The following is a 22,725-nucleotide window of genomic DNA, read 5'->3' as shown; positions in this document are numbered from 1 at the left end:
CGTTTTGCGTCGCCCGACAGGAAATCGCAGCTCTTCCTGTTTATGCTTTGACTTTGTATGTAAATTCACCGCCCCGAACGCTCGCTTCGCTTTTGGTCTAAGGTAAGAGTGTGTGTGTGTGTGTGTGTGTGTACCTCTAGTATGAGCAGGACCCGCCCTCCGGCCAGTGACATCAGCAGGTGTGTGAGGTGGGCGTATCCCTCCGGGGTCACATGATATCCACCCAGCGGATCCCCCCGAGCCGCATCGAACCCAGCCGACACCAGAACCAGACCGGGGTTAAACTGCAGAGAGAGGATCGATCAATCAGAGGAGTTCGTCAGGTGTCAGTCTGTGTGTTCGTGTGTTTCGTTACCTCGGTGGCGATCGGCATGACAACACGGTGAAAGGCGGCAAGGTAGTCGGAGTCGCCCATCCGCCCGCCGCTCCACGCTACGTTGACGTTAAACCCAGCCCCCTTTGACACGCCCACCCTGTTGGGGGCGGCGTCCTCTGAAGACGGGAAAAACATCCCGTTGTCGTAGCGATGGAGGGAGATGTACAGTACGCTGCAGACGGAGAAAGAAATATGTGGTCAGGTTAGCTCACACCGCGCAGCAGCACTCATCTCACGTCTCCTCACCTGTCGTCGTCTTCGAACATGTGCTGCGTCCCGTTGCCGTGGTGAACATCCCAGTCCAGGATGAGGACTCGCAGCGGTGCATCTTGGGTAATTTGCTGGGCGTGGCGAGCGGCGAGCGCTGCCGTGTTGAATAAACAGAAACCACAGGGAGAATCTGCCTCAGCGTGATGACCAGGAGGACGAACGATCGCCACGCCGTTACTCACCTGACAGAAACATTCAGTTATTAGCCTTGTAAGCTTCATAAGCTTCATATTAGCAGCATGTTAGCTTCATGTTAGCATCGTGTTAGCTTCATATTAGCAGCATGTTAGCTTCATGTTACCATCGTGTTAGCTCCATATTAGCAGCATGTTAGCTTCATATTAACATTGTGTTAGCTTCATATTAGCATTGTGTTAGCTTCATATTAACATTGTGTTAGCTTAATATTAGCATTGTGTTAGCTTAATATTAGCATTGTGTTAGCTTCACATTAGCATTGTGTTAGCTTAATATTAGCAGAATTTTAGCTTCACGTTAACATTGTGTTAGCTTCATATTAGCATTGTATTAACATTGAATTACCTTCAAATTAGCAGCGTGTTAGCTTCACGCTTCTTCCCTCACTTTGGTCCAGACTGAATTATCTCAACATCTATCTGATGGATTCTTTTGTGTGTGTGTTACCTGTGTGTGTGTGTGTGTTTGTTACCTGTGTGTGTGTTACCTGTGTGTGTGTGTGTGTGTGTTTGTGTGTGTTACCTGTGTGTGTGTGTTACCTGTGTGTGTGTGTTACCTGTGTGTGTGTTACCTGTGTTTGTGTGTGTTACCTGTGTGTGTGTGTGTTACCTGTGTGTGTGTTACCTGTGTGTGTGTGTGTTACCTGTGTGTGTGTTACCTGTGTGTGTGTTACCTGTGTGTGCGTGTTACCTGTGTGTGCGTGTTACCTGTGTGTGTGTTACCTGTGTGTGTGTGTGTTACCTGTGTGTGTGTTACCTGTGTGTGTTACCTGTGTGTGTGTGTGTTACCTGTGTGTGTGTTACCTGTGTGTGCGTGTTACCTGTGTTACCTGTGTGTGTGTTACCTGTGTGTGTGTGTGTTACCTGTGTGTGTGTTACCTGTGTGTGTGTTACCTGTGTGTGTGTTACCTGTGTGTGTGTTACCTGTGTGTGTGTTACCTGTGTGTGTGTGTGTGTTACCTGTGTGTGTGTTACCTGTGTGTGCGTGTTACCTGTGTTACCTGTGTGTGTGTTACCTGTGTGTGTGTGTGTGTTACCTGTGTGTGTGTTACCTGTGTGTGTGTTACCTGTGTGTGCGTGTTACCTGTGTGTGTGTTACCTGTGTGTGTGTGTGTTACCTGTGTGTGTGTTACCTGTGTGTGTGTGTGTGTGTACCTGTGTGTGTGTGTTACCTGTGTGTGTGTTACCTGTGTGTGTGTTACCTGTGTGTGTGTGTGTTACCTGTGTGTGTGTTACCTGTGTGTGTGTTACCTGTGTGTGCGTGTTACCTGTGTGTGTGTTACCTGTGTGTGTGTTACCTGTGTGTGTGTGTGTGTGTTACCTGTGTGTGTGTTACCTGTCCTGTCAGGATCCTCTCCACAGCGTTGAAGCAGCCTCCTGCAGCCAGCTGAGCGGACTGGAAGCTCTGGTTGTTGAGGAAGATGGAGTTGAAGTTGTTTGCCAGTATGTGCAGATCTCTGGGCTTCATCTCTGCTGTGGCCTTCATCTGGTTAATGTGCTGCACCCTGCGCACACACACACAGAGCACACTGCATTGACTTCCATTCACTGTGACCAGCTTAACTCAAACCAGGACCTCAGAGATGAAGTCTTGAGGTCTTGGATTCAGTTTAAGGTTACCTCTGAAACATGTTCCATCCTCATACCAACATTAGGTCATTCAAGTCTTCTGAGCAGGCTTACTGGTCGTTCCTCACGCTCGACTAAAACTAAAAAGGTATCGTGCCGTTGAAGTGGAGGCTCCAAACGCTCTTCCCCAAAACCTGCAGCTCACTAGAGAGTTTTGAGATCTTCACCAATGTTGAAAAGAACCGATGTTTAATATTTTGATCTTGATCTCACAGGACCACACACTCGGCGTTATTACTGAACCGTTTCAGAGCGGCGGTTCCGGGGACTTGAGACGATGAAACGTGACTTCAGACAGAAAAAAACGTGAGTGCTGTGGGAAGGAATTATATTATTTTTTATACATAAATAACACTAAATAAATGTTTTGATTTGAACCTGAAATATAAGTCTTTTTCTCGTTTGGGACGTTTTAGATAAAACAAAATAAACTCGTCAGTGCTCTCTGGTGGACAAACTCTGTACTGCAGCTGTTCAAACAGCATACGCTGATTTATCGGTCCTGCTCTGTTAACCTCTGTAAATATTTTTACCCTAATTAGGCGAGTCAAATAAAAACAAATTAAGAAAGTACCTGTGACACCTGGACAGCTCCTCCTCTGTCGCTAAGCGAGCAGGTATCCGTTGGCAACGATCGACCAATCCCAGCTGCTGATGTTTGGAGAAGATTTTAAAGATCCTCTGAGGCTGCTCGGGGTGATGTCTGCGGAGACACCATCATTCACACTGTATGCACACATATCTATTTATTCCATTTAACCACACGTACAGGTGACTCACCTGTCCCACAGGTTCAGGTGCTCCATCATCCTCTCATCATAAACCAGACCTGTTGTCGTGGCAACAGAGGTGGAAGGGCTCCGCTCGTTGGTTGTCGCTCTGATTACACTTCCGCCGGCCAATGGGAAGCCTTCTGCACGGGAAACAGGAAGAAAACAGGAAGATATATTATATAATATAAATAAATGTCCTGCCCCACCCAGGCTGTGACACTGAAGAGCTACTTTCCGCACACGGCTGCTTGAAAGGCGCCCGAGCTTCTTCGTGCGCAGCGTGTTTCATCAGGAAAACAAGTTAACTTAAGCCTGTTTATCTATTTGATGTAAATATTAATAATTACAATAAAAACACATTATTTGTGATTCAAAATAATGGTTGTTGGTAAAAGAATCAGTGACCCCCACAGATGCTGATTTTACTGCTTCCACGGGAGCTCAGACCTCCTGAGCTGAGCTCCCATCAGGAGGTCTGAGCTCCCACGTAACTCGAACCCTGCGTGTGGTTCTCCCAGAGTTCAGCTGACTACATGTTGTTTACCTGATCACACAGGTGTATCTGACAGATATGATTTGATGTTGTTAGGGAGCTGTGCCTACTTTTCAAAATGAAGGTCAGGTGTTACTGCAGAGTCTTACCCAGTATCTGCAGAGAGGCCCAGTGTGGATACAGAGCCGACAGCGTCTGAGAGATGGACTGCAGAGCGCTGAGAGACAGAAGGTGGTTAGAAATCAGCCTGAGCTACTGATGAACTCTGTGACTCAGGTGTTCCACGTGTTACCTGTCAGACGGGGCGGTGGGCGGAGTCAGAGGCGGGCAGGCTCCACCCAGGAGAGCTCTGACACAGGCTGCAACGCCCTCTGCTGTCGCCTGCAGGTTATAACCTCCCTGCACACACACCAAGTTACATCACTGAAGCAAAAGTCACTGAAGCTAACGTCACTGAAGCTAACGTCACTGAAGCTGACGTCACTGAAGTTGATGTCACTGAAGCAAAAGTCAGTGAAGCTGACGTCACTGAAGTTGATGTCACTGAAGCTAACGTCACTGAAGTTGATGTCACTGAAGTTGATGTCACTGAAGCTAACGTCACTGAAGTTGACGTCACTGAAGTTGATGTCACTGAAGTTGATGTCACTGAAGCTAACGTCACTGAAGTTGATGTCACTGAAGTTGATGTAACTGAAGCTAACGTCACTGAAGCAAAAGTCACTGAAGCTAACGTCACTGAAGCAAAAGTCACTGAAGCTAACGTCACTGAAGCTACCGTCACTGAAGCTACCGTCACTGAAGCTAACGTCACTGAAGCAAAAGTCACTGAAGCAAACGTCACTGAAGTATCTGAAGCTAACGTCACTGAAGTCACTGAAGCTAACGTCACTGAAGCTAAAGTCACTGAAGCTAAAGTCACTGAAGCAAACGTCACGGAAGCTAAAGTCACTGAAGCAAACGTCACGGAAGCTGATGTCACTGAAGTTGATGTCACTGAAGATGATGTCACTGAAGCTAAAGTCACTGAAGTTGATCTCACTGAAGTTGATCTCACTGAAGCTAACGTCACTGAAGCTAACGTCACTGAAGCTAACGTCACTGAAGTTGATGTCACTGAAGCTGATGTCACTGAAGCTAAAGTCACTGAAGTTGATGGCACTGAAGCTAAAGTCACTGAATCTAAAGTCACTGAAGTTGATGTCACAGGAGCTAACATCACTGAAGCTAACATAACTGAAGCTAACGTCACTGAAGCTAAAGTCACTGAAGCTAAAGTCACTGAAGCTGATGTCACTGAAGCTAAAGTCACTGAAGCTAAAGTCACTGAAGCTGATGTCACTGAAGCTAAAGTCACTGAACCTAAAGTCACTGAAGCTAAAGTCACTGAAGCTAAAGTCACTGAAGCTGATGTCACTGAAGCTAAAGTCACTGAACCTAAAGTCACTGAAGTTGATGTCACTAAAGCTGATGTCACTGAAGCTAAAGTCACTGCAGTTGATGTCACTGAAGTTGATGTCACTAAAGCTGATGTCACTGAAGCTAAAGTCACTGAAGTTGATGTCACTGAAGTTGATGTCATTGAAGCAAAAGTCACTGAAGCTACAACACAGGAGCTAACGTCACTGAAGCTAACGTTACTGAAACTAACGTTACTGAAGTTAACATTACTGAAGCTAACAACACAGGAGCTAACGTCACTGAAGCTAACGTCACTGAAGCTAAAGTCACTGAAGTTGACGTCACTGAAGTTGATGTTGATGTCATTGAAGCTAACAACACAGGAGCTAACGTCACTGAAGCTAACATCACTGAAGCTAAAGTCACTGAAGTTGACGTCACTGAAGTTGATGTCATTGAAGCAAAAGTCACTGAAGCTAACAACACAGGAGCTAAAGTCACTGAAGTTGATGTTAATGAAGCTAACATCACTGAAGCTAACGTCACTGAAGTTGATGTCACTGAAGTTGATGTCAATGAAGCTAACGTCACTGAAACTAAAGTCACTGAAGCTAAAGTCACTGAAGTTGATGTCACTGAAGCTAAAGTCACTGAAGTTGATGTCATTGAAGCAAAAGTCACTGAAGCTAACAACACAGGAGCTAACGACACTGAAGCTAACGTCACTGAAGCTAACGTCAATGAAGCTAAAAACACAGGAGCTAACATCACTGAAGCTAACATCACTGAAGCTAATGTCACTGAAGCTAACATCACTAAAGTTGATGTCACTGAAGCTAACATCACTGAAGCTAATGTTACTGAAGCTAACATTACTGAAGCTAACTTCACTGAAGCTAACAACACAGGAGCTAACGACACTGAAGCTAACGTCACTGAAGCTAACGTCACTGAAGCTAAAAACACAGGAGCTAACATTACTGAAGCTAACATCACTGAAGCTAACACTGAAGTTCACGTCACTGAATTTGATGTCATTGAAGCAAAAGTCACTGAAGCTAACATCACTGAAGCTAACGTCACTGAAGTTGAGGTCACTGAAGTTGATGTCACTGAAGCTAAAGTCACTGAAGCTAACGTCACTGAAGCTAACAACACAGGAGCTAACGACACTGAAGCTAACGTCACTGAAGCTAACGTCACTGAAGCTAACGTCACTGAAGCTAACGTTACTGAAGCTAACATTACTGAAGCTAAAGTCACTGAAGTTGACGTCACTGAAGCTGATGTCATTGAAGCAAAAGTCACTGAAGCTAACATCACTGAAGCTAACGTCACTGAAGCAAAAGTCACTGAAGCTAACAACACAGGAGCAGAGCAAACGTCACTGAAGCTAACGTCATTGAAGCTAACGTCACTGAAGTTGATGTCACTGAAGTTGATGTCACTGAAGTTGATGTCAATGAAGCTAAAGTCACTGAAGCTAACGTCAATGAAGCTAAAGTCACTGAAGCAAAAGTCACTGAAGCTAACGTCACTGAAGCAAAAGTCACTGAAGCTAACGTCACTGAAGCTACCGTCACTGAAGCTAACGTCACTGAAGCAAAAGTCACTGAAGCAAACGTCACTGAAGTATCTGAAGCTAACGTCACTGAAGTCACTGAAGCTAACGTCACTGAAGCTAAAGTCACTGAAGCTAAAGTCACTGAAGCAAACATCACGGAAGCTAAAGTCACTGAAGCAAACGTCACGGAAGCTGATGTCACTGAAGTTGATGTCACTGAAGATGATGTCACTGAAGCTAAAGTCACTGAAGTTGATCTCACTGAAGTTGATCTCACTGAAGCTAACGTCACTGAAGCTAACGTCACTGAAGCTAACGTCACTGAAGTTGATGTCACTGAAGCTGATGTCACTGAAGCTAAAGTCACTGAAGTTGATGGCACTGAAGCTAAAGTCACTGAATCTAAAGTCACTGAAGTTGATGTCACAGGAGCTAACATCACTGAAGCTAACATAACTGAAGCTAACGTCACTGAAGCTAAAGTCACTGAAGCTAAAGTCACTGAAGCTGATGTCACTGAAGCTAAAGTCACTGAACCTAAAGTCACTGAAGCTAAAGTCACTGAAGTTGATGTCACTGAAGCTAAAGTCACTAAATCTAAAGTCACTAAATCTAAAGTCACTGAAGCTAAAGTCACTGAAGCTAAAGTCACTGAAGTTGATGTCACTGGAGCTAATGTCACTGAAGCTAAAGTCACTAAATCTAAAGTCACTAAATCTAAAGTCACTGAAGCTAAAGTCACTGAAGCTAACGTCACTGAAGCTAAAGTCACTGAAGCTAAAGTCACTGAAGCTAATGTCACTGAAGCTAAAGTCACTGAAGCTAACGTCACTGAAGTTGATGTCACTGAAGTTGATGTCAATGAAGCTAAAGTCACTGAAGTTGATGTCACTGAAGCTAAAGTCACTGAAGCTAAAGTCACTGAAGCTAACGTCACTGAAGTTGATGTCACTGAAGCTGATGTCACTGAAGTTGATGTAACTGAAGCTAACGTCACTGAAGTTGATGTCACTGAAGCTGATGTCACTGAAGCTGATGTCACTGAAGCTGATGTCACTGAAGCTAAAGTCATTGAAGTTGATGTCACTGAAGCTAAAGTCACTGAAGCTAACGTCACTGAAGCTAACGTCATTGAAGTTAACAACACAGGAGCTAACGTCACTGAAGCTAACGTCACTGAAGTTGACGTCACTGAAGTTGATGTCACTGAAGCTGATGTCATTGAAGTTGATGTCACTGAAGCTAAAGTCATTGAAGTTGATGTCACTGAAGCTAAAGTCACTGAAGCTAACGTCACTGAAGCTAACGTCATTGAAGTTAACAACACAGGAGCTAACGTCACAGGAGCTAACGTCACTGAAGCTAACGTCACTGAAGTTGATGTCACTAAAGCTGATGTCACTGAAGCTAAAGTCACTGCAGTTGATGTCACTGAAGTTGATGTCATTGAAGCAAAAGTCACTGAAGCTACAACACAGGAGCTAACGTCACTGAAGCTAACGTCACTGAAGTTAACATTACTGAAGCTAACAACACAGGAGCTAACGTCACTGAAGCTAACGTCACTGAAGCTAAAGTCACTGAAGTTGACGTCACTGAAGTTGATGTTGATGTCATTGAAGCTAACAACACAGGAGCTAACATCACTGAAGCTAACATCACTGAAGCTAAAGTCACTGAAGTTGACGTCACTGAAGTTGATGTCATTGAAGCAAAAGTCACTGAAGCTAACAACACAGGAGCTAAAGTCACTGAAGTTGATGTCACTAAAGCTGATGTCACTGAAGCTAAAGTCACTGCAGTTGATGTCACTGAAGTTGATGTCACTAAAGCTGATGTCACTGAAGCTAAAGTCACTGAAGTTGATGTCACTGAAGTTGATGTCATTGAAGCAAAAGTCACTGAAGCTACAACACAGGAGCTAACGTCACTGAAGCTAACGTTACTGAAGCTAACGTTACTGAAGTTAACATTACTGAAGCTAACAACACAGGAGCTAACGTCACTGAAGCTAACGTCACTGAAGCTAAAGTCACTGAAGTTGACGTCACTGAAGTTGATGTTGATGTCATTGAAGCTAACAACACAGGAGCTAACGTCACTGAAGCTAACATCACTGAAGCTAAAGTCACTGAAGTTGACGTCACTGAAGTTGATGTCATTGAAGCAAAAGTCACTGAAGCTAACAACACAGGAGCTAAAGTCACTGAAGTTGATGTCATTGAAGCAAAAGTCACTGAAGCTAACGTCACTGAAGTTGATGTCACTGAAGTTGATGTCACTGAAGCTAACATTACTGAAGCTAACGTCATTGAAGTTGACGTCACTGAAGTTGATGTCACTGAAGTTAAAGTCACTGAAGTTGAAATCACTGAAGTTGATGTCAATGAAGCTAACGTCACTGAAGCTACCGTTACTGAAGTTAACATCACTGAAGCTAACAACACAGGAGCTAACGTCACTGAAGCTAACGTCACTGAAGCTAAAGTCACTGAAGTTGACGTCACTGAAGTTGACGTCACTGAAGTTGATGTTGATGTCATTGAAGCTAACAACACAGGAGCTAACGTCACTGAAGCTAACATCACTGAAGCTAAAGTCACTGAAGTTGACGTCACTGAAGTTGATGTCATTGAAGCAAAAGTCACTGAAGCTAACAACACAGGAGCTAAAGTCACTGAAGTTGATGTTAATGAAGCTAACATCACTGAAGCTAACGTCACTGAAGTTGATGTCACTGAAGTTGATGTCAATGAAGCTAAAGTCACTGAAGTTGATGTCACTGAAGCTAAAGTCACTGAAGTTGATGTCATTGAAGCAAAAGTCACTGAAGCTAACGTCACTGAAGTTGATGTCACTGAAGTTGATGTCACTGAAGCTAACATTACTGAAGCTAACGTCACTGAAGTTGATGTCACTGAAGTTGATGTCACTGAAGTTGATGTCAATGAAGCAAAAGTCACTGAAGCTAACAACACAGGAGCAGAGCAAAAGTCACTGAAGCTAACGTTATTGAAGCTAACATCACTGAAGCTAACATTACTGAAGCTAACATTACTGAAGCTAACGTCACTGAAGTTGATGTCACTGAAGTTGATGTCAATGAAGCTAAAGTCACTGAAGCTAACGTCACTGAAGCTAACGTCACTGAAGTTGATGTCACTGAAGTTGATGTCACTGAAGTTAAAGTCACTGAAGTTGAAATCACTGAAGTTGATGTCAATGAAGCTAACGTCACTGAAGCTAACGTTACTGAAGTTAACATTACTGAAGCTAACAACACAGGAGCTAACGTCACTGAAGCTAACGTCACTGAAGCTAAAGTCACTGAAGTTGACGTCACTGAAGTTGACGTCACTGAAGTTGACGTCACTGAAGTTGATGTTGATGTCATTGAAGCTAACAACACAGGAGCTAACGTCACTGAAGCTAACATCACTGAAGCTAAAGTCACTGAAGTTGACGTCACTGAAGTTGATGTCATTGAAGCAAAAGTCACTGAAGCTAACAACACAGGAGCTAAAGTCACTGAAGTTGATGTTAATGAAGCTAACATCACTGAAGCTAAAGTCACTGAAGTTAAAGTCACTGAAGTTAAAATCACTGAAGTTGATGTCAATGAAGCTAACGTCACTGAAGCTACCGTTACTGAAGTTAACATTACTGAAGCTAACAACACAGGAGCTAACGTCACTGAAGCTAACGTCACTGAAGCTAAAGTCACTGAAGTTGACGTCACTGAAGTTGACGTCACTGAAGTTGACGTCACTGAAGTTGATGTTGATGTCATTGAAGCTAACAACACAGGAGCTAACGTCACTGAAGCTAACATCACTGAAGCTAAAGTCACTGAAGTTGACGTCACTGAAGTTGATGTCATTGAAGCAAAAGTCACTGAAGCTAACAACACAGGAGCTAAAGTCACTGAAGTTGATGTTAATGAAGCTAACATCACTGAAGCTAACGTCACTGAAGTTGATGTCACTGAAGTTGATGTTAATGAAGCTAACATCACTGAAGCTAACGTCACTGAAGTTGATGTCACTGAAGTTGATGTCAATGAAGCTAACGTCACTGAAACTAAAGTCACTGAAGCTAAAGTCACTGAAGTTGATGTCACTGAAGCTAAAGTCACTGAAGTTGATGTCATTGAAGCAAAAGTCACTGAAGCTAACGTCACTGAAGTTGATGTCACTGAAGTTGATGTCACTGAAGCTAAAGTCACTGAAGTTGATGTCACTGAAGCTAAAGTCACTGAAGTTGATGTCATTGAAGCAAAAGTCACTGAAGCTAACGTCACTGAAGTTGATGTCACTGAAGTTGATGTCACTGAAGCTAACATTACTGAAGCTAACGTCACTGAAGTTGATGTCACTGAAGTTGATGTCACTGAAGTTGATGTCAATGAAGCAAAAGTCACTGAAGCTAACAACACAGGAGCAGAGCAAACGTCACTGAAGCTAACGTTATTGAAGCTAACATCACTGAAGCTAACATTACTGAAGCTAACATTACTGAAGCTAACGTCACTGAAGTTGATGTCACTGAAGTTGATGTCAATGAAGCTAACGTCACTGAAGCTAACGTCACTGAAGCTAACGTCACTGAAGTTGATGTCACTGACGCTAACGTCACTGAAGTTGATGTCACTGAAGTTGATGTCACTGAAGCTAACGTCACTGAAGTTGATGTCACTGAAGTTGATGTCACTGAAGCTGATGTCACTGAAGCTAAAGTCACTGAAGTTGATGTCACTGAAGCTAACGTCACTGAAGCTGACGTCACTGAAGTTGATGTCACTGAAGCTAATGTTACTGAAGCTAAAGTCACTGAAGCTAACGTCACTGAAGCTAACGTTACTGAAGCTAACATTACTGAAGCTAACGTCATTGAAGTTGACGTCACTGAAGTTGACGTCACTGAATTTGATGTCATTGAAGCAAAAGTCACTGAAGCTAACAACACAGGAGCTAACGTCACTGAAGCTAACATCACTGAAGCTAACGTTACTGAAGCTAACATTACTGAAGCTAACGTCACTGAAGTTGATGTCACTGAAGCTAATGTTAATGAAGCTAACGTCACTGAAGTTCACGTCACTGAATGTGATGTCATTGAAGCAAAAGTCACTGAAGCTAACAACACAGGAGCTAACGTCACTGAAGCTAACATCACTGAAGCTAACATTATTGAAGCTAACGTCACTGAAGTTGATGTCACTGAAGCTAATGTTAATGAAGCTAACGTCACTGAAGTTCACGTCACTGAATGTGATGTCATTGAAGCAAAAGTCACTGAAGCTAACAACACAGGAGCTAACGTCACTGAAGCTAACATCACTGATGCTAACGTCATGGAAGCTAACAACACAGGAGCTAACGTCACTGAAGCTAACATCACTGAAGCTAACATCACTGAAGCTAACGTCACTGAAGTTCACGTCACTGAATTTGATGTCATTGAAGCAAAAGTCACTGAAGCTAACAACACAGGAGCTAACGTCACTGAAGCTAACATCACTGAAGCTAACGTTACTGAAGCTAACATTACTGAAGCTAACATCACTGAAGCAAAAGTCACTGAAGTTGATGTCACTGAAGCTAATGTTACTGAAGCTGAAGTCACTGAAGCTAACGTCACTGAAGCTAACATTACTGAAGCTAAAGTCACTGAAGTTGACGTCACTGAAGCTGATGTCATTGAAGCTAACGTCACTGAAGTTGATGTCACTGAAGCTAATGTTACTGAAGCTAACAACACAGGAGCTAACGTCACTGAAGCTAACATCACTGAAGTTCACGTCACTGAAGTTGATGTCACTGAAGCTAAAGTCACTGAAGCTAACATCACTGAAGCTAACGTCACTGAAGTTCACGTCACTGATGCTAACATCACTGAAGCTAACGTTACTGAAGCTAACATTACTGAAGCTAACGTCATTGAAGTTGACGTCACTGAACCTAAAGTCACTGAAGCTAAAGTCACTGAAGCTAAAGTCACTGAAGTTGATGTCACTGGAGCTAAAGTCACTAAATCTAAAGTCACTAAATCTAAAGTCACTAAATCTAAAGTCACTGAAGCTAAAGTCACTGAAGTTGATGTCACTGGAGCTAATGTCACTGAAGCTAAAGTCACTAAATCTAAAGTCACTAAATCTAAAGTCACTGAAGCTAAAGTCACTGAAGCTAACGTCACTGAAGCTAAAGTCACTGAAGCTAACGTCACTGAAGCTAACATCACTGAAGCTAACGTCACTGAAGCAAACGTCACTGAAGCTAACAACACAGGAGCAGAGTAAACGTCACTGAAGCTAACGTTATTGAAGCAAACATTACTGAAGCTAACGTCACTGAAGTTGATGTCACTGAAGTTGATGTCACTGAAGCTAACATTACTGAAGCTAACGTCATTGAAGTTGACGTCACTGAAGTTGATGTCATTGAAGCTAACGTCACTGAAGCTAACGTCACTGAAGCAAAAGTCACTGAAGCTAACGTTATTGAAGCTAACATTAGTGAAGCTAACATTACTGAAGCTAACGTCACTGAAGTTAATGTCACTGAAGTTGATCTCAATGAAGCTAACGTCACTGAAGCTAACGTCACTGAAGCTAACGTCACTGAAGCAAAAGTCACTGAAGCTAAAGTCACTGAAGCAAAAGTCACTGAAGCAAAATTCACTGAAGCTAAAGTCACTGAAGCAAAAGTCACTGAAGCAAAAGTCACTGAAGCAAAAGTCACTGAAGCTAAAGTCACTGAAGCTAAAGTCACTGAAGCTAAAGTCACTGAAGCTATATATTAGATGTGCAGTAGAAGTAGAAAGCAGGATAACATTTGTACTTAGGTACAGTATTTGGTTACAGCCGTGGAGGCTGGTGGAGGGAAACCCCGACACAGATCAGGATCTTTATTTAAACACGCTTTCAGAAACACTGTGTGTGGTGATGTCACAGCTTTACCTCGAGGGCGAGGACGAGTCGACCTTCTGCCAAACTCATCAGCATGTGGGTCAGGACGTGGAAACACTGAGGACTCACACACATCTCCCCCTGCACACACACACACATTCAGAAGTCAGAGGTAACCCGGTGAAACTGAACTTCCTGTCGCTGATCTCAGGTCTGTTTTTACCTTCTGATCTCCGACCGCAGCATCAAACCCAGCGGAGACCAGGACCAGCTGAGGCTGAAACTGAACACACACACAGATGTATTTACAATTATGTAATCAAGCTATTGCTCATCACAGTGTGTGTGTGTGAGTGTGTGTGTGTGTTACCTCGTGGGCTACAGGCAGCAGCAGTTGTTGGAAAGCAGCGATGTAATCAGCGTCTGTCATCCCCGTCTGAAGACACGAAACAGAGTGGCGGTGAGTTCGATTCCCAAAACACACTAAAGTCATGTGATGCTGCTACTTAACAAATGTAATGAATTTTACTTTACTAAACTAAAATCTCATCTCGTGAACTAATCGCTAAAGACAGAAGAAGAAAACTAAATGCTCGGAGCTCCAAACTTCCTCTCATCAAAAAACAGACTTTTACTTTGGCCTGGACCCGCAGCATCACCTTGTTCCAGGGCAGGTTGATGGTTCGGCCTTCACCTCGTCCGCTGCCGACAAAATGACTGTCAGACTCTGGGAGGTGGGGCCAGAAGGACCCGCTCTCGTACCTGTGGACGCTGAAGTACAGGACGCTGGGACACACACACACACAGTTTAGTTAAGTTTGTTGTTATTTGTGTGTTTGTGAGGACAACAGTGTGTGTCACCATGATGGAGGATCAGGAGTTTTACCTGGGGTCCTCCTGGAACAGGTACTGGATCCCCTGACCGTGATGAACGTCCCAGTCCACGATCAGCACCCTGACACACACGCAGGTAGTTTTAACATAATGTCGTGTTTTTTGTTTCCACACTGACAGAAAGCACAGATCAATAATCAGAGTGACCGTCAGCCAATCAGAGCAGAGACACAGGTTGATCATGGGTTTTCAGACAGAACTTGAGGTTTAATAATCATTTATCAGATTTCCACGCTGGTATTTGTTTCTCAACATATGACCCTCAGGGGTCTCCGTGCTGCGAGCTAACTGCTAGCTTCCTAACCCTAACCCTCCAGTCAGTGCTGTGCTGTGATTGGACGAGACTCGCACAGGTGAGAGTCTGTGGAACACGGAGGAGACTGACCTCCACCTCTTTGTTGTCATTATTGTCATTACCTCCCAACCGACCAGCAGGAGGAGCTGCTGCAACAACAACAACAACAACAACAACAGCGTGATCCCTCACTGGCTTCCCACCCACCAACCCTGACAGGACACACACACACACCTACCTGCTGGCTGAGTGTCTGGTCCGAGCGTAACGAGCTGCGATCGCCACGTTGTTGAAAATACAGAAACCGTTCGACTCGTTCGACTGAGCGTGATGACCTGGAGGCCTGACAGAGAGACAGAGACATTATAGAGAGCCTAAGTCCCTCCCCTTACGGTGGACCACTATGGGACCTTCGGAAAAAATATGTGAAGTAGTCAACGGCGAGAGACAAAAAATGTTTTGATCCCGTTTGAAATGTGCTCTGAATGACACAAATGATGAAGGTCAATTTAAAATGCATTTAAGAGTCAAGAAAGTCGCAGTTTGATGTAAAACTGTTGAGGTATCAGGCTGAATTACAAAGACCACAAACTACTGTTGTAGTCAAGACCGCCCAAACCGAGACCAAGTCAAGACCAAGACCAGAGTTTATCGAGACCGAGACGAGACCAAGACCAGTTCCCCACATTACATGACACACAATAAAATGTGGAACGAGATCACAGGTACTTCTCAGTAAAAACTCATATAAACACCCACATGCATAAGAGCTGAAATCAACTTAAGCGTCTTTATTCAACGCTCCTTTTCCATGCGGAGAGGGGGGCAGCTGTTACCGCTAACAACACATTTATAATTAGGGTTATAGGTTACATTTGAAACAATAAGTTTTACATCCCATCAAATTTAGGATTTTAAATAAATCAGAGAATGCAAATGCAATTTATTGATATTCCTAAAGTTATGGTCTTGACTGGTCTTGAAATAAAATCCCGAGTCCTCAATGTCCGAGACCGAGACAAGACCGAGTACAAATGGGGTTGAAAGTGGTCTCAAGACCGGTCTCAAGTACTACAACACTACCAAAACCCAAAAGTCGCATATGTGACGTCGTAAGTTTTACTCTCAAAGACCGAAGCTAACGTTACCGAAGCTAACGTTACTGAAGCTAACGTTACCGAAGCTAATGTTACTGAAGCTAACGTTACTGAAGCTAACGTTACCGAAGCTAACGTTACTGAAGCTAACGTTACCGAAGCTAACGTTACTGAAGCTAATGTTACCGAAGCTAACGTCAAATAACTTCCATGTGCAGATGATGTGATAAAAGGGCAGAGCGCCATTGGATTAAACACATAAGGTGAGATATTTTTCTGCGTGGAACATAGCTGCGACCAAGCAATAAACGTAAGGTAGCACAAAACGACTTAACCGTTTTAACTTTCTTAATGTACAAACTTATCTTTTGTATTGACAAACATCATGTGTGTGATTCAGGGCTCAGTTCAGACAGGATCAAAAAAGAAGTTGTCTCTTGCCGTTGACTACCGTACATATTTTTTCCAAAATAATGTCCCATGGGCCGGAAGCGGAAGCGAGCGACTTAGGCTCTCTGTTACATTTACATTTAGCTTTTATCCAAAGCGACTTACTACTGCTATACATGTCAGAGGTCACACGCCTCTAGAGCAACGAGGGGTTAAGTGTCTTGCTCAGGGACACATCGGTGTCTCACAGTGGGAACTGAACCCGGGTCTCTCACACAAAAGGCATGTGTCTTATCTATGTGCCATGGCGATCCCATATTAAACATATTTAATCAACAAAAGACGCCATCATCGTGTCATGAACACTTCCTCTGGGAAGAAACTTTACGTCCACATCTTGCTGTGTAGGACAGTGGTTCTCAAACCATTTTCACATCAAGGGCCCCTAAACTGACACAAAGTAGACCACGGACCCCCGTTTGATTAGATTTTATCCCAGGGTCCCCGTCTGATGAGACTTTTGCTTCTGTTTTATTACAGTGTTTGAAACCCAGGTAGTCCCACATTCTGTTATTTTTTACCTATAGATGGAAATCTAATAAAAATAAACGATTCCCCTTTATGCTGGGAGCCCCCTGGAGCCCCCTCAAGGACCCCTGGGAACCACTGGTCAGACCACAGTCCTGATACAGGCGCTAGAGGACCTGGTCCCAGTTTAACTCTGTGTGTTCCAGGGGAAACTGGTGAATGTTTGACTTTACTGAGCTGACGAGGAGCACCTGAACGCACCGCGAGGAGCTGCTGTTACCTGATGACAGCGAATCCGTTCCTGAGTTCAGAGGTCATGACCCGATCGACCAGCTGCAGGACCGAACCCACCGCCGACACACACACCTGGAAGGACTCCTGACGCACACATATAAACAAACACACATTAACTTTTTGTTTTGTTGATGTCACTAATTGTATTTACAGTTATATTTATTTATTTAAAAAATAATAATAATTTCATTTGTGACACTGAATTTACTCAAATTTAACTTATTTATCTAAAACTGATTTAAATGTGCGTGTTCTTACAGGATGGAAGTAAACAGAGTCGTATTTCTCAGACAGAGTCTTTAGTTCATTCTCCGTCATCGTCTGAGTCGACTTCATCAGATCCACATAATGTTTCCTACAGACAGGAGGTAGAGTACATCAGAGTACATCAGAGTACACCAGAGTACATCAGAGTACATCAGAGTACATCAGAGTACACCAGAGTACATCAGAGTACACCAGAGTACATCAGAGTACATCAGAGTACACCAGAGTACATCAGAGTACACCAGAGTACATCAGAGTACACCAGAGTACACCAGAGTACACCAGAGTACTTCACGCAGTAGTACACAGTACAGAGTAAAGCAGAAGTAAATACAGTAGAATAATAAAAAGAAACCAAAATAAATATTAAATATTATTTTCATTGATTAATCGATCAGTTGTTTGGTCTAGAAAACTGTGAAAAATATCTGTCAGTGTTTCCCAGAGCTCGCGGGGACGTCCTCAAACGTCTTGTTTTGTCCACAACCCAAAAGATATTTGGTTTACTGTCACAGAGGAGGAAAGAAACCAGGAAATATTAAATTTCAAGAAGCTGAAATCTGAGAATTTGGAAGTTTCTTCTTAAAGAAGGACTCAAAGAGATTTATAGGCAGCAGTCAATCGACCAATCGTTGCAGCTCTAGTCTCTAACGCTTCATCTCAGCTCTCCAGAACCTTCCAGGTCTGTTTAGGTTGTTCTTCAGAGAAATATCATCCTGCTCAGTTGTTGATTGTGTTGGCTTGTCTGAAGGTTCGGAGTCAGTCACGTCCTACAGGGAGGCGAAACGTCTTCCACTCTCTTCAACCAGCATGCTTGATTTTAATTTGCTTCATGTTTGATTTAAATGTCCCGTGTGTTCCTGTTATTGTGTCCACCCTGCAGATCCACTTAATGAGACTCTAAAAAAAGCAGTGGTCCGCAATAGGGGGCCCGCGGGCCAGATGTTACTGCTGGTGGGCCGGTTCTGGTCCGCGGTCAGAGTGCTTTCAGAGCAGATAAATAAAAAATAAATAAATTGATAACGACTGGTGCTGAAACAGATCTGTCATGACAGATAGTTACTCACACAATCACTTCCTCTTAAGTGATTGTGCCTCCAAAATAAAAGCGCGAGAACGTTTTTTGCAGCAATGCTTCATGTTTTATTTATTTATTTAGTAATTATTATTATTTCTAAGGACAGCACACATTAATCAACATTACTGTAAATGTGGCAGTGTACTTTTCAACTGCAGTCCTTTTACTTTGAAAAGTCCTGGAGGACAAGCGCAAGAGTCACCTTTGAAAAAGCCCTCATCACCCTGAATCTTCTCAGGGAAATGAAATTAAGCATCCACAGGTTTATGAATGCGGGTCGAAAGTGTCCTTACAGGCAAATCAATTTCTTTAAAAGGGAGATCGAACATAAACCTCCTCCAACGGGAGTCCCGCACTCTACCCACTGAGCTAAACGTGCACATCAGTGTCTAAGAGTTTGAAATAATCTGACTGAAATAATGTTCTGGTGCGCCACATAACGGCTTCAGAAAGCATCTGGCCCGATGAAGCGTGGTGGACTCACATGTGAGCGAGCAGCAGCTCTTCCTCTGTAGCTTCTCTGGGCTGAAAGACAAACAGGAGTGACGTCAGTACAGAACAGCACACAGCGCCACCTTCAGGTTCAAATGAGGTGCTCACGGTTTAACATGTGGTTTCAGATAAACAATACTAAAATACTAACACCCCCCACCCCCCCCCCCGATACTGCAGACGTAATCGATTTTCGCTGTTCTAGCTCTTTTCCGTCCTAAAACAGCAGTCGTTTGTGTCAACAGAGACCGTCTGGCGGGTTTCGTCTCTGTCGTCAGACTGAAGTAGAGAATAAGAGTTTGCTTTGGCGGAGGCAGATATCAATCGATTCGTCTCCTCAGTACGAAGAGAAAGAGCCACTCACAGCCCTGCAGGATGTTCTGTTCTCAAGCCTGTAGAGCACAGGAGTTCTTTCAGTCACAGGAACACTGACTGTTTTTATCAATGTTTCAATGTTTTGGAAGCTTTTTGTTATTTGGAACGTGTGGACAGAAATAATGTTTTGAAGAAAACTCCCAACAAAAGTGAACATATAAACAGTAAATGTGGCCAAAACATTTGCCTGGTATGTATTTTTAAAACTTGTGTACTAACTGTTGAATATCAGTTTCTTTTCATCAGATTTACAGTTACAGCTGTGTTCCAGGTGTATTAGAAGATATTCAGGTGCTTTATAATCTACCTGATGATGGTTTATTGCATTTTATTGGCAGGATGAAAATATCATATTTTTTCTGTATTGCATCTCCTTGTAGTCTGTAATGGTAAAATAAACATGTTAATGTACAATGGATTTATATTCCTCAGCTTCTGACCTTTTAAACGAGACCAGAATGATGCATCTAGGCCGGATGGTTGAGGAGATGTTACTGATTTATTTTGGGTTTGTTATTTTAGCTGTTTTTTCAGGGTCCATGTTTAACAAACATGTGATGTCTTCCTAACGTTAACCGAGCGCCTAAACACAGAATGTTTCATCCTGCTTCAGCAGCTATGAGTGGATATAAAACTAAAGAAAACGTTCTCAGGGAATATTTTGCAACTTATAGAAACTTAAAATGAACCTTTTGTCGTTGTACTAATAGAAAATCTAATTAAGACGATGGTGTGTTTCTTTTTAACATATTTGTTGATGCAAAATCGTGGTGTATAAACAAAATGGCTCCAGAGTTGTTGCCAAGATCTACAGTTCACAATATAGTTTAAACGTGGCCATATCTAGTAAACAGGGACCTGCCAGAGTTTCAACAAATCTGCATCTGATTGGTTAAGGGAGTAATTAGCCAATCAGAGGCAGAGTAGGGGGCAGGACTCGACGCAAAGCTGGTGTCCGTCAAAGGTTTTCCAAACCACGGATTTATTTTGAAGCTGATTTCAGGTGGAAGAACGGAATTCATGAGCAGAAGAAGAAGCGAGTACGAGGAGAAAGAGGGACACGTGTTTAATTATGGCTTTTTGTTGAGCTTGTTTTCACTCGCCGCAGTAAAGTAGCTTTTTATTATTTTTATTGTTGTTATGGACAAGCAAGGTCATCTGTTTTATCTTTCCTGCTTCAAATAACTGCTACAGAAAAGTTTTGGGAAATTGTATCAGATCGCTCGTCCTCACTGGTGGTATTAGCCTATCAGGGGAAAGACTGCAGCTCGGGAGTTATTTTATATTTGAATGAGAGAGGAGGAGTGAAAAAGTTTAGTGACCAAATAAGTTATGGGAAACAAATTTAAGGTAGTTTTTGGATCCGTGTGTTGAAAGTAAACAACGGAAGATCGATCAATAAACTTTTTCCTTTAGTGGTGAGCCGCCGAGTCAGAGTCTGTTTAATCAAGTCACTAAACTAAAGAGTCACAGACAGAGTAAAGAGGCTGCAGGTCCGGCCGATCAGCTGCAGCCGTCAGGAAAATCAGCTGCTGCGCCACAACAGCTTTAATTTACGTGAACAGCAAAATGTGTAAAATGATCCCAGAAGCTGAAACCAACTGAAAGCCGAGCCTGTGGTGAGAAACCGCAACAGTGACGAACACGTCTGAGACGCAGCCGAAGGTGAGCGGCTGTTAAAATCAGCGTGGACTCGGCGCTGCAGCCTTTTTACACCGTTTCTGGTGCAGACACAAAAAGGAAAAAGACGCTGCTCTTCTGTTTGCGTGTTTTGCTGCAAGCAAAACTATACAAATAGTCAATTTTTGCGGCGATCTAGCAACAAAAAGTATCGACTGAAGTTCTGGTTTGACTGGAGGCGTTTCGGTTCTACTCGATACCGGGCTGTTCTGTTACCATGGTTTCTTTCTCTTCCACGCTCCTGAAGTCGCTCCCCTCTCTGAACTAACTCGTAGCCGTAACGCTGCCATTATCACGACGTGACCAGAGATAAGACGTAACGTGGAGCTGCAGAGGGAGGCGACAGACTGACCTCCACCCTGACGCAGTGAGACAGCAGCTCCTGGCGCTCCAGCTCCTCCATGATGGACGCCACTCGCTCTGGACTCTCCGGGTGACTGAACAACGACAACAGCACACAGCAACATCAGTCTGACTCTGAAACAGTCGCCATGTTTGTTTCATGTTTCTGTGAAGTGACAGGTTAACTGAGCAGACGGGCGGCGGCTCACCTGGACTCCCACAGGTTCTTATGACGAGTGAAGATCTCGGAGTAAACCAGACCCGTTCCCGTGGCTGCAGACCTGCAGGACAGATCCTGCACACACACACGAACACAAATATTCCTGTTTTACCTTCAGTGAGCTTCATTCCGTACGTCAGCAGGCGACAGACGACAGGAAAGAAATGAGAGACACAATAAAGATCCCAGAACCACCCAGAGACGGATCAGACTAAAGGTCCTCCAGTAAAACAGAAATAACTGTTTTTTGGAAAGTCTGAGCTCAGATTATTCAATCTAGCTTTATTGGCATGAATGTAAAAAATATTGCCAAAGCTACAAATAAATTATTAAAGAACAATTAATTTAATACACTTTATTAAATAAAGTAAATAAACAGTAAAAGTGTGTTAAAAATAAATAATATTAAATATATATATTAAAATAAAGTAAATAAAACATTAAAATTTTATTAAAATTAAACAACTAAACAAAATCTAAAGCAACTAAAGGAACAATTTCTAAAATAACAAACAATGAAAATAATTTACAGAACAATTCTGTAATATATTTATCAGTCTGACTGATAACTGGCTCTCCTGTTCGTGGCGTGAGGGGAGATATTTGGCATTCTGGCATTTCTCCCAGTAAGTTTCAGCCTGTCTAAAGACCACAAACCAGAGCAGAGACCTGGAGCAGTCCTGGACTCGGACCTCAACTTCAGCCGGCCGTCACTTGAACAATAGTGTGTCTCTGCAGGTCTCAGCTCAGAGTCTTCACCGAGACCAGCAGAGACCACATGAGTCCAGGTCACAGATCTTTACGCCGGCTATCGAGTCCAAACTACTGACCACAAGACGTCTGATCTGAACTCATATCGAGTCCTTCAGTCTCACCATCGTCTGCAGACTGCTGCTCAGCTCCTCCTCTTCCTCGCCGCTCCTCTCCATCCTTCCTCTCCTCTTCACCTCCTGCAGACTGCTTCCTCCTTTCCTCTCCTCCTTTCCTTTGCTGCTGCCGCTGCACTGAAACACAAACATTTAAACACCCCCCCGTTACCTCAGAGCCCGGCTGGAGGAACCAGGATCATTTGAGTACAACATTTTCATGTTGGCACCCGAGATCGGGTCTGAAAATAAACGACGTCACATCCAAACTTCAGAAAAAGAGTTCAGACAAACCCG

The 22,725-nt window shown here is 43.3% G+C and overlaps 1 protein-coding gene across 2 annotated transcripts in view; it reads right to left on the bottom strand.

Moving 5' to 3' along the window:
- The window catches only part of hdac6 (histone deacetylase 6), a 36,203-nt gene that overhangs the window by 7,032 nt on the left and 6,446 nt on the right, over positions 1-22,725 (bottom strand). For both annotated transcript variants that reach the window (XM_038722630.1, XM_038722631.1), the window contains exons 3-22: positions 22,438-22,566; positions 21,552-21,637; positions 21,353-21,437; positions 18,938-18,978; positions 17,367-17,463; positions 17,095-17,192; positions 15,038-15,142; positions 14,497-14,565; positions 14,270-14,396; positions 13,981-14,046; positions 13,834-13,893; positions 13,662-13,751; positions 4,031-4,137; positions 3,888-3,955; positions 3,253-3,385; positions 3,047-3,175; positions 2,180-2,348; positions 623-828; positions 356-548; positions 135-284 (exon numbers count right to left, since the gene is read on the bottom strand). In XM_038722630.1, coding sequence (XP_038578558.1) covers positions 135-284; positions 356-548; positions 623-828; positions 2,180-2,348; positions 3,047-3,175; positions 3,253-3,385; positions 3,888-3,955; positions 4,031-4,137; positions 13,662-13,751; positions 13,834-13,893; positions 13,981-14,046; positions 14,270-14,396; positions 14,497-14,565; positions 15,038-15,142; positions 17,095-17,192; positions 17,367-17,463; positions 18,938-18,978; positions 21,353-21,437; positions 21,552-21,637; positions 22,438-22,566 — 2,208 coding nt within the window. The remainder of the gene's footprint in view (positions 1-134; positions 285-355; positions 549-622; positions 829-2,179; positions 2,349-3,046; positions 3,176-3,252; positions 3,386-3,887; positions 3,956-4,030; positions 4,138-13,661; positions 13,752-13,833; positions 13,894-13,980; positions 14,047-14,269; positions 14,397-14,496; positions 14,566-15,037; positions 15,143-17,094; positions 17,193-17,366; positions 17,464-18,937; positions 18,979-21,352; positions 21,438-21,551; positions 21,638-22,437; positions 22,567-22,725) is intronic.

This window comes from Micropterus salmoides, unplaced genomic scaffold (genome assembly GCF_014851395.1).
Source record: "Micropterus salmoides isolate LMB-PRFRI ecotype aquatic unplaced genomic scaffold, ASM1485139v1 Ms_hic_scaffold_16, whole genome shotgun sequence".
NCBI lineage: Eukaryota > Metazoa > Chordata > Actinopteri > Centrarchiformes > Centrarchidae > Micropterus > Micropterus salmoides.
Note: the sequence above shows the minus strand (reverse complement) of the source record. Positions and strands in the feature narration are given on the sequence as shown.